Source organism: Danio aesculapii, chromosome 25 (genome assembly GCF_903798145.1).
Source record: "Danio aesculapii chromosome 25, fDanAes4.1, whole genome shotgun sequence".
Taxonomy (NCBI): domain Eukaryota; kingdom Metazoa; phylum Chordata; class Actinopteri; order Cypriniformes; family Danionidae; genus Danio; species Danio aesculapii.
The window spans coordinates 17,971,558-17,983,848 of record NC_079459.1 but is presented as its reverse complement, the minus strand read 5'-3'; the positions used below and the strand labels follow the sequence as shown (position 1 = coordinate 17,983,848).

General features: G+C 33.1%; 1 protein-coding gene across 1 annotated transcript; it reads right to left on the bottom strand.

The window, feature by feature from the left end:
• Positions 1 to 635: 635 nt before the first annotated feature.
• On the bottom strand, positions 636 to 6,378 carry tnni4b.1 (troponin I4b, tandem duplicate 1). The gene is made up of 6 exons (XM_056452043.1): positions 6,271 to 6,378; positions 4,887 to 5,018; positions 4,714 to 4,803; positions 3,487 to 3,660; positions 1,107 to 1,197; positions 636 to 1,021 (listed from the first exon to the last, which is right to left on the bottom strand). Exons 1-5 carry the CDS (start codon positions 6,331 to 6,333, stop codon positions 1,111 to 1,113), a joined length of 546 nt encoding a protein of 181 aa, XP_056308018.1. The 5' UTR covers positions 6,334 to 6,378; the 3' UTR covers positions 636 to 1,021; positions 1,107 to 1,110.
• Positions 6,379 to 12,291: the final 5,913 nt, after the last annotated feature.

Below are 12,291 nucleotides of genomic sequence, written 5' to 3'. Positions count from 1 at the left end.
CGACCCATCCGAGTTTTGATCGCCAATTAATCTAGTTTTAATAAGCAACTATTGAGTTTTATTCGGCAACCCATCGAGTTTTAATCACCAATTAATCAAGTTTTAATTAGCGACCCATCCGAGTTTTATTCAGAAACCCATCAAGTTTTAATCGCCAACCCATCAAGTTTTAATTATCAACCAACAGTTTTAATTGCCAATTAATTGAGTTTTGATAACCAGTTAATCAACTTTAAACACCAACCCAGAGTTTTGTTTCCCAGTTACTTGAGTTTTAATCATGAATGAATGGAGTTTGAATCATCAACATACAGAAACTTAATTGCCAGTTAATTGAGTTTTAACAAACAATTAATCATCAATAAAAGTTCAATAACTTCAGCCAGACATGTAATTTGGAACAACATCAAGATTTCTTCATGTTTTTCCTTGTAGTATGTTCCAGATTGTTTCTGTATAGTCCAAATACAATTCATTGTATTATCTTTAACTTGACTTGCTTCTTGAATTTAGTTGAATAAACTCACAGCATGTGGGAACTTAAAACCAGCTACGCACACACATACACTCAACCAAGTGCAGCAATGATTTTCAAGGACGACGTTTTGAAAGTGAACTACATGGTGACACAAAGGTTCTTTTGTCGAATGGGGTCATTTATTTTTGGAATGCCATTACATTGCAGATTTTACTTCCAGTAACACAGAAGGTGTTACAAAATCTGACATATTTTATTCCTGAACAGCACAGTACAACTCATTTCCAGCACTACACAAAACATAAACTATTGTTTCAGATGTAAACATTTCTGTCTACATATTGCAACAAAGCACAAGAATTGGTAAAGACATACTAAGTTCAAAGGTTGACTACAAAAACATTATGAACAGTATAAACGGTGTTTGGTTGACATTAATAGTTATAACAAGAAACATATTTTTGTTAGGTTTGGATTTTCTTGCGTCAAACCATGTGTGTTGGGAGCCTTCTTGTCTTCATATTGATTGTGTTACTTTGTTGTCTAAAAAATAAGAAAACAATGTTAATATTTCATATAAAATGTTTTTATGGCGCTCAAACACGCTCAAAACAAATTAGCTTTTTACTTTTTTATTGTCCAGCATCAAACAGCTTCTTTCTGCCCTCCATTCCAGACATGGCCTCCACATTCTTACGCCAGTCGGTCACCTCTTCTTTCTATAAGAAGAACAAATATATAAAAATAGGTTTAGAATGAGCCTTGATTTATTTCAATGACAAACGTATGGATGCATTGATAGGCCATGTACATACTGTACAGAACTGTACAGTACACTGACTGTACAGACTACAACTCCTGAAATTGCAATGATTAATGCCATGGTAATCATAGCAATATTCTGGCATCTTGCCTATTTGGTATCTATTGTTTTTCACCAAAGTAATATTACAGTGACCAAACAGCTGATTCATTTGTAGATCTTAAAGGATCTCCCGTGAAATTATAATAAAAAAATTAGATGTTAGTATCAGTATTGTTAGTTTTTAAGATATCTATAATCGAGCGTGTTGAAATTCGCGTTTTGAAAATATAAAACTTGTATAAACAACCAAAGCTTGTCACTTCTGCCTGAATGGATCAACATTTTTTCACGTCACCTCATACTTCAATTCATCAAATCTTCACCAATCAAATGCTCTCTAGCATCTCACATGCCCTGTCCCTTTCAAGACGCTTCTTGTTTGCTTTTCATTTGATGTGCTTGATCTTGACCCTCTCACTCTCGCTGTGAAGAAACGCGATTGGCTGATTATTTAAAAGTGGAACTCTATGTCCCACCCTCTCCTCATTTTACAGTTGAGATTATGTCAAACATCAAATAAAAAATGTACATTTCAAAGCGCCTCACAAGACCTGGGGTCCGTTCTTCGTACGTGGATTACTCAGTCAGCTGAATTTGGATATTGGCGATTTGACTGTTTCGTTCTTCAAAACTCATCTGAGACTTGTTGTCATAGCAACAGTTTTGGGGTCCGTTCTTCGTACGTGGATTACTCAGTTAGCTGGATTTGGTTATTGACGATTTGACATGATCCAGGATCGTTTCGTTCTTCAAAACTGATCCGAGAGTTGTTGTCATAGCAACAGTTCTGGTAGCTTAAACCTGCTATGGAGCAGGCTCATTTCATATAAACAGGATTAGATTGGGTCAGTTCAAGCAAAGATAATACTGAAAGTATGTACCGAATGCTGATATTTTCTTACAGTTGTAGTTATATACACTTGGGAAAATAGTAAATATTTTTTAACTAAATATATAGTTTAAAAATATATATTAATAATAAAACTTATGCAATCTAGACTCATAAGTAATAGTATAAAACACTGTCACCTGATGGTTCAAAGAAAAAATTTATTTATATGAACTTTTTAGATAGGCTACAAAAGCGTAAATGCACAATATTCAACTTTTTTTTTTGACCGCTTGTTTTCGACTTGTTTTGACCACTAATATGCCGGTTATTGATACAAAATTAATTTATACAGTTATTCCTTACGTTATTTAAAAAAACTTGAGTAGGCCTAGGCTACTATAATAAAGAAAATCTTCTCTAAATGTAGAACTAAATACATTGATAAGCATTGAAATACATGATGAATACTCTTGACACATGAAAGTGTAAAGCCTGCAGCCCACAACAATTGTGGAAAGTTATTGCGTGTCATATTAAACAAACCATTTACTGCTAATTTTATGTAATTTTTCTCACATGGATAATTGAATATTTATCAGATGATGTCATTACGCTGTTGTGCCGTCAGCCAATCGTTGCATTGCTGATCATGATATCGAGGATCGATAGATCTGTCCTTCACAACACACACAGCGATCTCAGATCAGTTCATCCAGACATTTTAATCAGATTCGCGAACTTGTTTGAATAAATAAATTAGCCAGAGATCAGTTATCAAGATTAACAGATCCAGGATCTGCCAAATCATCTTAGATCATTTAAGTGAGGTACAAAGAATGGACCCCTGTTCCCTTGTTTATGTTTGGAAGGCAGCTTTGCAGTGTGTGTTTCTTGTAGTGTTGCCATGTCCTCAGAACATCCGCTTATCCAGTTTGATCCAGTTTGTGGAGTAGTCAATAAACTAGACAAGCTTGCACTTTTTTTTAATTCAATGCCAAAATCTGGTATTAAGATGGCAACACATTGTTTCTTGTGATAACTTGCATTCAGGAATTTTAATTAAACTGCTGTTGACAAACAAAACAATATGCTTCCATGTTTGACAAGCAGTTCTGCAGATTGTGCTTTTGAATTGTTGCCATGTCCTCTGATTATAAGCAATTTTATTATGTGTTTTTTGGACTTAAGGTCTTTGCACACTGAGTCCAAAAATGTTAACATATTTGTTATTCTTGAAATTGGTCATGCATAGAAACCTTGCACTCTGAGCTTGCACACTGAAGTGTACGAATCAGAAATTAAACACATTACCTTTTCTTCTTCTTTCTTTACTGTCTTCAGATTGGCTTTGAAATCGGCCTTGGATGACATTTTGGATTCAGTCAGCGCACCAAGCATGGCGTCGTGTGACTTCTTGACCCTCTTCAGTTTGGTTCGTTGCTTTGTACCCTTCATTTCCCAAATCTTCTGGGTCAAAGTCTGAATCTGATATGGAAATGTTTTGATCAATGTTCAATTCAAGTCAATTCATGTTTATTTGTATAGCGCTTTTACTATGAAGATTGTGTCAAAGCAGCTTAACTAAAGTTCTAGTAAATTGAAACTGTGTCAGTCCAGTTTTCAGAGTAGAAGTTCAGTTTAGCTCAGTTCAGTGTGGTTTAAATTTCACTGCTAAAAATCCAAACACTGAAAAGCAAATCCATCGATGCGCAGCTCCTCAAGTCCCAAACCAAGCAACGACAGTGGCGAGGAACAATCTTCACCAATTGACGAAAGGTGGCTCAGTCGGGCATGACGATTTCTCCACTGACCAAACTTCTGCAGAGCTGCAGTCTAGGCGCCGGAGTTGCACAATCTCTGCACAATCTCTAGAGGTCTCGGGTTGAGTATCCCAATTTTGCAATTATTAGTTTGAGAATGAGGTTATTACATCTTTTTTTTTTTCTTTTAATGCAATCGTGGCATCTATGGATATTCATGAAAGGTGTCTTTCTTACAATATAATGCTTAAATTAAAACCAGGTTAGATTATTTATAAATGTTTTTATAAAAAAACAACAGAATTAGAATATTTGGACTTAACAAAACAAAAATTGTGTTCAGAAATGTAAATAAAGCTAAAATAAAATGTAAGTATTAAATATGGAAAGTTGCTATAGAATTTTATTTCAGTATGTTGATATATTTACAACTAAAAGTGAATATTGAGCCGTGGCGTGGCTTAGTTTTTACTTTTTTGTCTTTCACTTTCATTTAAGCAAATTACGCCTAAACCGTCAAACTGACAACATCAGAAAAATACAATTCAGAGCAGAAGTAAATAGTCAGATTTTGATTAAAGATTACCTGGCTAACAATTTCTTGTGGACTTTAAATGTAAATTGCACAAGTTGCCTTGGTAACTAAAAAACAAATACAATTATAACAACTTAAATTGAAATAAGTAAAAAATCTCAAATATAAAAATAAAAACTTATTCATACCATTGCATTCATTTGTATTTCTAAGTTAAACGATACAACGTCACAAATGCGTTACCTCGATTTCATTTTTAGCCACTTTTATTTCAAGATCATATCGAGCCTCGTCAACGACATCAATCTTGCGGTGAAGCTCTTTGCAAAGTTCCTTTAAACACATTAAAGACATTCAAATGAATATTTATAGACATATATATTTTCTCCATGCAGACACTGTATTCGAGAAAATACCTGGAGCTCCTGCGCAGACATGCCAGACAGTTTAAGAGGAGAAACCCTCTCGGTTAGAGCATCATCTCTTTCTCTTTTATTCTGTTCTCTTTCAGCTGCCAGCATAGACGTGGCCTTCTTCATTAATTTGGTCTGTAACATAATATCACTGATATGTTCCAGCACATTAACACACACTATAGCGAATAGTACCACATGCTAATGCTAATGGCCATGTCAGAATGGATTCAAATCTTACATTTAAAGGGCACATATTTTACCTCTTTTTCAAGATTTAAGATAAGTCTTTTGTGTCTCCAGAATGTGTCTGTTAAGTTTCAGCTCAAAACACCCATCAGATTATTTATTATACCTTTAAGAATATTGGAATTTTCTACTCTGAACACCGCCCACCGTTCCCACATGCCTGTCAGCATGTGCCTTAATTTCCGCCCCAGCTGCGTCCGATAAACAGCACAGTGACACACATGAAGGAAGCACATCTCATGTAACGTTTGTGAGAAATACTATAAAGTAAGAACTATTACTATGGAGACACGTTAATACGCAGCTGTCAATCAATTAGATTTTCATCATAGTATTTCTTTAAAGAGATAGTTCACCCAGAAGCAAAAACAATTGCATTATTTACTCATATTTAAGCCATCCTATGGTATTTATGCCTTTCTTTTTTTCAGAATGGCATAATAGAAGTGAATGATCTCCAGGTTTTTGAAGCTCCAAAAAACACATCTATCCATCATAAAAGTAAGTTTAATGAATTATTGCTTTCTGAGGTCTCTGGGGAAGTATTCATTTTATAATGAATGAAAAGGGTGAACTATTACTTTAAGGGTGTTTGATTTGTGCAGACAGTTCGGAAAAATGGATATGGAAAAAATATGAATGTATATAGAACTGTTGAAAAGTTTTGGGGTCATAAAGTTATGCCTATGCCCCAAGTCTGCATTTATTGTATAAATATACTGTAAAATCAGTAATATTCTGAAAAATGATTACAATTTAAAATAACTATTTTCTATTATGTTTTAAATGAAAACGCTTGATTTCCATTCATCATTTTACATGATCCTAATATGCTGTTTTGCTGCTTAAATAAAGATTTTATATTATTATTATATATTATATTATATATTACTAATGGTTAATTAATTACATGCAGCTTAATATTCTTAGTAAAAAAGGGTTGATTATTTTTTCAGATTTGTATAATTGATCAAAACTGCAAAGAACAACATTTATATGAAACATAACTCTTTTGTGTGTTTGCCAAAGGAAAGTATTAATTTATTTCAATATAATAAAATAAAATAAAATATTTTTTCATAATTTACACAAACTTTTGAAGATTATTTTAATTTATATAAAAAATCATAAAACTTACTTTTAAGAGCAGCCGCCTTGTGGCAGTATACTTGGATTTTTTCTGGGAAGCAATAAAAGTCATGCTTAATCACTCCAAATATATTTTTAAACATTATAAATCTTATGAATTGATGTATATAATGCCTAAAATGAAGTGACTTACCGGTCTACAGTCATGAAGCACAGAGCAAATCAGAAAGGAGAGAAGAAAATAAACAAAATCGAGATAAACTGAGCCACTAAACAACAATTTTAATCATTTGTAAAATATTTTTAAAATGTTAATAACCACTTACCCTTCAGACATGGTGATTTCTCTCTATGGATCCTAAAAAAGATATTTCATAAAAAGTTCTTGTTCAAATAAATGACATTGACTACACATACAAACTGTCCAACATAAGTCACAATCACAAAATGAATGTCCAGGTACTGTATTTGATTTGAAATGTCTGATGAAATCATTCACTGTATCAATGTGTGCGTCAGATTTGCGTTTGGAAACATTCCTTCAGTCCACACTTACACACAGTGTGTAAAGGTGATGAGTGGCAAGAATTTGAAAGGCAGAGGAGTCACAATGTGGAGAAAAAATTAATTTGGCGCCACTGTATTGAAGAAAACAATATATATATATATATATATATATATATATATATATATATATATATATATATATATATATATATATATATATATATATATATATATATATATATATGTATAAACCACTGGTGCTAAGAAGTCTGTCCGTACCTATGTATTGCGTTCATATCAATTGTGCTGGATAAAGCACATGGCTGTTCGCGTTTCCAGCCTGGCTAATTTTGAACATTGCTGCCATACCTTCATATGGCCCGGCTTCAGGCTCTAGCCTTGAACTCACTACACTGGATGCTAGCACTTTCATATAAATGCTAGTAGCTAGAACTTGTTTGAAAGGAATTGTTTGTATATTTGGGTGTTAAAAGCATGATTTAATGCATTTTGTTACCAAAAATGAATGTACGATTTGTGTAGGGCTAAATCATTTAAGTGTTCAGTCAAAATCTATTTATTAGTGCTATTTTACCAACCAAAACTTGCTAACATGATTTTGACATATTCTATATCAGTGTTTCTCAACCACGTTCCTGGAAGACCGCCAGCTATACACATTTTCCAGTCCCTACACACTTGATTCAGATCATCAGCTCATTAGCAGAGACTGAAAGACATGTAATGGGTGTGACAGACAAAAAAAGACATCCTAAACATGCAGTGCTGGCGGTCCTCCAGGAACGTGGTTGAGAAACACTGCTCTAAATTGCGAGACGGGTCATCCGTTTTCATGGTTTGATTGATTCTGTATTTTTCTAAATTTTTTGAATAATAGAACACTAAAGTGATAGACAAACCACATGAGAGTGTATGGTCTAATTGGTTTAGCGAAGCAAATCTCAGCAAATGTTTAGAATATTTGTTACTGATTGACGTCAACTTTCGAAAAGTGCAAGACAAACTATCTGGGATCTGTTTTATGGGTCTAATTGGTTCCGCAAATCTCATCTCTGTCTAAAATGGCGATTACACAAAGCACGATAACATAAAGATCATGATAAAGACATTTTTTTTTTTAATATAAAACAACAGCCGAGTTCAGACCACAGCTATAACAATAAAGATGTTGAGAAATGATATTACTGGGATCACTTTTTTCTCCAGCTAATAAAGATAAAACACTTTCAGCCAGTCATAATTCATTGACATATAAAGGGTTAAAAGCATTTAAACAGATAATGATAATCAAACAGATTCTGTCATTATTTACTGTCAAAAATTCTGTCATTATTTACTCATCCTCCACTGGTTCCAAACCTCTTTGAATTTCTTTTTTCTGTTAAACAAACGGAGGATATACTGAAGAATGTTGGGGAAAAAATCAGCCATTGACTTCCAGTATATTTGTTCATACTATGGATGTCAGTGGCTGCTGTTTTCAACATTCTTGAGAATATCTTGTCTTGTGTTCAACAGAAGAAAGAAATCCATAAACGTTTAGAACCAATTGAGGGTGAGTAAATGGTAAGGAAATTTTCATTTTTGGGTAAACTGCCCTTTTATCACTTTTATGTGAGGTCTAATTGGTTTTGCAAACTTGGTTTTTACATTTTGTATATACAAATTGTTGAGTTATATGACTTCAACATTCACAGAAATTGTTAAACTGCAAAACAAACTACCCAAGACTGTTCATGTGATTGGTCCATTGAGCTAAATCTCTTTACAAATGAAAAAGAATTAAAATATTAAAGATAAATATAGGAAATAATAAGGATATATAGGATATAAATATAAAGGATTAAAATATTAAAAAACAATATTTTCTAGCCTACATAAATATAAAAACCATACTTTCATACTTCTTCATCTCGGGGGGCTTTTTCAGTTTATTCATGACAATTTGCTTTTATATAAAGTCATTATTAGTAGTAGTATTATTTTATTTTATACATATTTATATTTGTTTTACTAAAAACAAGCTTAGATTTGCCCACCTCTCAAGTTTTAGACCATATGGGGCATAGCATGTGTATTTGGATATAACTCAGTTTTTTGAGCACAGTTTGTTATTATTGTTCATTTATTAGTTTGCTGGAAATTAGAACTGAATTTAGAAAGAGTTTAGGAACAAATCTTTGCGCTTAATAAATGAAAATAATTATGTATAGGCTAATAGATGTCTGTGCGTACAAAATTTCGCCATCCACAAGAGTGAAAGTGAAAGTAAAGAATGACAAGGCTCATCTCTCATTCTCGCGCTGTAGATGCTCTGTTTAACTGTTTTATTGCTAGTGAAGCGCTCAGTTTTTCCACTTACAAAGTCTGCCATGTAAATAGCAAATGCGCCATGGCGCGACGCAACTGACTCTTAAAAGCAATGGGAGATGAGACTCTGATTGGTTTATTAACTCATTAAGAGAATAAGCTCAACCCTGTTAGACCATGCGCCGTGGCGCAAAGAGGATTTTTCCATCCTTAAAATAGCAAAAGTGGATTCTGACACACCTTTAATGCATTTGCGCCCTTTGCACTTTGCGCATGGATCGTCAAAATAGAGCCCCTGCAAGACACACAATCTGAGAACCTTTTTCTTGGTCTAATTGATTATTTTTGTATTTGTAAAAAAAGAACTTTACTACCTACTTCTGTACAAATTGTTAATCCCAGGAAATCCCACTTCAGTTTTTTAAATAATTATTTTTAGAGGGTTTCACTTTTATTATGATAAGACAGTAGAGAATTATAAAGTGTGAGGAGTAGAATGGGGAAGAATCAGCAAAAGACCTGGAGCCAGGAATCTCTGAGAACTCTGGTCTCTGTGAGCACCTTGGTGCTATTTGTCAATGCACTAACCACTAGGCTATTGGTGCTGACTATTGGTTTTTTCTTTTTCCAAAACACTTCTCTGCATCTAAACTGTAAAAAGCAATCAGTTGACTTTAAACAGTGAGTAGACCCATTGCTTTTAAATCGATTAGTAAACGTATTGTTTTTTTAAGCGATTGTCTTTACTTTAAAAGAGTGAGTAAACCTGTTACTTTTAAAGTGATTAGTTGACATGAATTAAAGGTTGCCTTTAAAGCCATTAGTTGACTTTAAAAAATGCTTAAACCCATAGCTTTTAAAGCAATTGGTTGTCTTTACTTAAAAAGAGAGTAAACCCATAGCTTTTAAAGTGATTAGTTGACTTTACTTTAAAAATTTAGTAAACCTGTTGCTTTTTAACTGATTAGTTACTTAAAAATGCATACACCCATAGCTTTTAAAGTGATTTGTTATCTTTACTTAAAAATAATGAGTAAACCCATAGCTTTTAAAGCAATGAGTTGACTTTACTTAAAAATAGTGAGTAAATCTGTTGCTTTTAAAGCCACTAATTGACTTTAACAAGTGAGTAAACCTGTTTCTTTTTAAGTGATTAGTTGAATTTAAAAAAATGCAAAAACGCATTGCTTTTAAAGAGATTAGTTGACTTTACTTAAAATATTGAGTAAACCCATAGCTTTTAAAGCGATTAGTTGACTTTACTTAAAATATTGAGTAAACCCATAGCTTTTAAAGCGATTAGTTGACTTTACTTAAAAATAGTGCGTAAACCCATAGCTTTTAAAGAAATTAGTTGGCTTTACTTAAAAATAGTGAGTAAACCAATTGCTTCTAAAGCGATTAGTTGACTTAAGAATAGTGAGTAAACCAATTGCTTTTAAAGCGATTAGTTGACTTTACTTAAAAATAGTGCGTAAACCCATAGCTTTTAAAGAAATTAGTTGGCTTTACTTAAAAATAGTGAGTAAACCAATTGCTTCTAAAGCGATTAGTTGACTTAAAAATAGTGAGTAAACCAATTGCTTTTAAAGCGATTAGTTGACTTTACTTAAAAATAGTGCGTAAACCCATAGCTTTTAAAGAAATTAGTTGGCTTTACTTAAAAATAATGAGTAAACCAATTGCTTCTAAAGCGATTAGTTGACTTAAAAATAGTGAGTAAACCAATTGCTTTTAAAGCGATTAGTTGACTTTACTTAAAAATAGTGCGTAAACCCATAGCTTTTAAAGAAATTAGTTGGCTTTACTTAAAAATAATGAGTAAACCAATTGCTTCTAAAGCGATTAGTTGACTTAAAAATAGTGAGTAAACCAATTGCTTTTAAAGCGATTAGTTGACTTTACTTAAAAATAGTGCGTAAACCCATAGCTTTTAAAGAAATTAGTTGGCTTTACTTAAAAATAATGAGTAAACCAATTGCTTCTAAAGCGATTAGTTAACTTAAAAATAGTGAGTAAACCAATTGCTTTTAAAGCGATTAGTTGACTTTACTTAAAAATAGTGCGTAAACCCATAGCTTTTAAAGAAATTAGTTGGCTTTACTTAAAAATAATGAGTAAACCAATTGCTTCTAAAGCGATTAGTTAACTTAAAAATAGTGAGTAAACCAATTGCTTTTAAAGCGATTAGTTAACTTAAAAATAGTGAGTAAACCAATTGCTTCTAAAGCGATTAGTTGACTTAAGAATAGTGAGTAAACCCATATCTTTTAGTGATTGGTTGTCTTTGCTTAAAAATAGTGAGTAAACCTATTGCTTTTAAAGCCATTAGTTGATTTTAACAAGTGAGTAAACATGTTCCTTTTGAAGCAATTAATTTACTTTCCTTTAAAAAGAGAGTAAACATTAAATTATTCAGTAAATAGTTCCAAGAGTTCCAAGTTACAGTGGGTTTACTCACTGTTTTTAGTAGCCAACTTGTCGATTTTTAGGTAATGGATTTACTCACTTTTTTATTAGCAGTATAACTAATCAGTGTAAACTACAGTCATGAAATGGCCACAGCATTTCATAACAGACATTCTTTAAAGTTGACACAAGAGGCTTGTTATGGAATTAAATTATGCGTTTTCTAATCCCTGTGGTCTTTCCACAGGAGAATGAAGGCTGAATATGAATCCATCCTCCATCACTGAAGCTGTGATTATGATTCCAAAAGTGTGCTGTAAATCTTAAGCGCAAATCCTCTCAAATAATCAGCAATAAACTCAACATCCTTAAGCATTTATGACGGTATGTTCTAGATTGTGAATGTGATAGTTTGTCGCACTTACCTTGAACTAGAAGGCGATGAGGGCAGGATGATCTGCGCGGTGCTGGTGAGGAATAAATGTTATATGTTTTTTTGGTGATGGATTTATGGGTTGAATCCTGTGCGTGAATGGCTCACTAAAATAGACCCCCCGTTACGCCTCTTGCACTCACGTGTGCAAATATGTGGCCAATTTGTTCTCCACCTATTACTAAATGGCATTTGCACAGAACGAAGTGTGTTTGTCCTCTAGGAAGGGAACATACACACTTTCACATGACAAAGACACACACAGTAGCACAAGGGTCATGCACTTCAGCATTGTACTGTGGTAAAGTAGCAACTGGTAATGGACATTTTTAAAGAACAGGCACTAATGAATGTCACATTTCACACCAAGATTTCACATGTAAGAATTTT

Bases quoted from the DNA above. Each gene is read 5' to 3' on its own strand.
- tnni4b.1 (XM_056452043.1), bottom strand. From the start codon at position 6,333: ATGACTTTTATTGCTTCCCAGAAAAAATCCAAGTATACTGCCACAAGG. The intron at 5,019-6,270 runs GTAAGTTTTATG...ATTATGTTACAG, and splicing joins CAAGGCGGCTGCTCTTAAAA to ACCAAATTAATGAAGAAGGC. The intron at 3,661-4,713 runs GTAACGCATTTG...TTTCCATATCAG, and splicing joins TGGCTAAAAATGAAATCGAG to ATTCAGACTTTGACCCAGAA.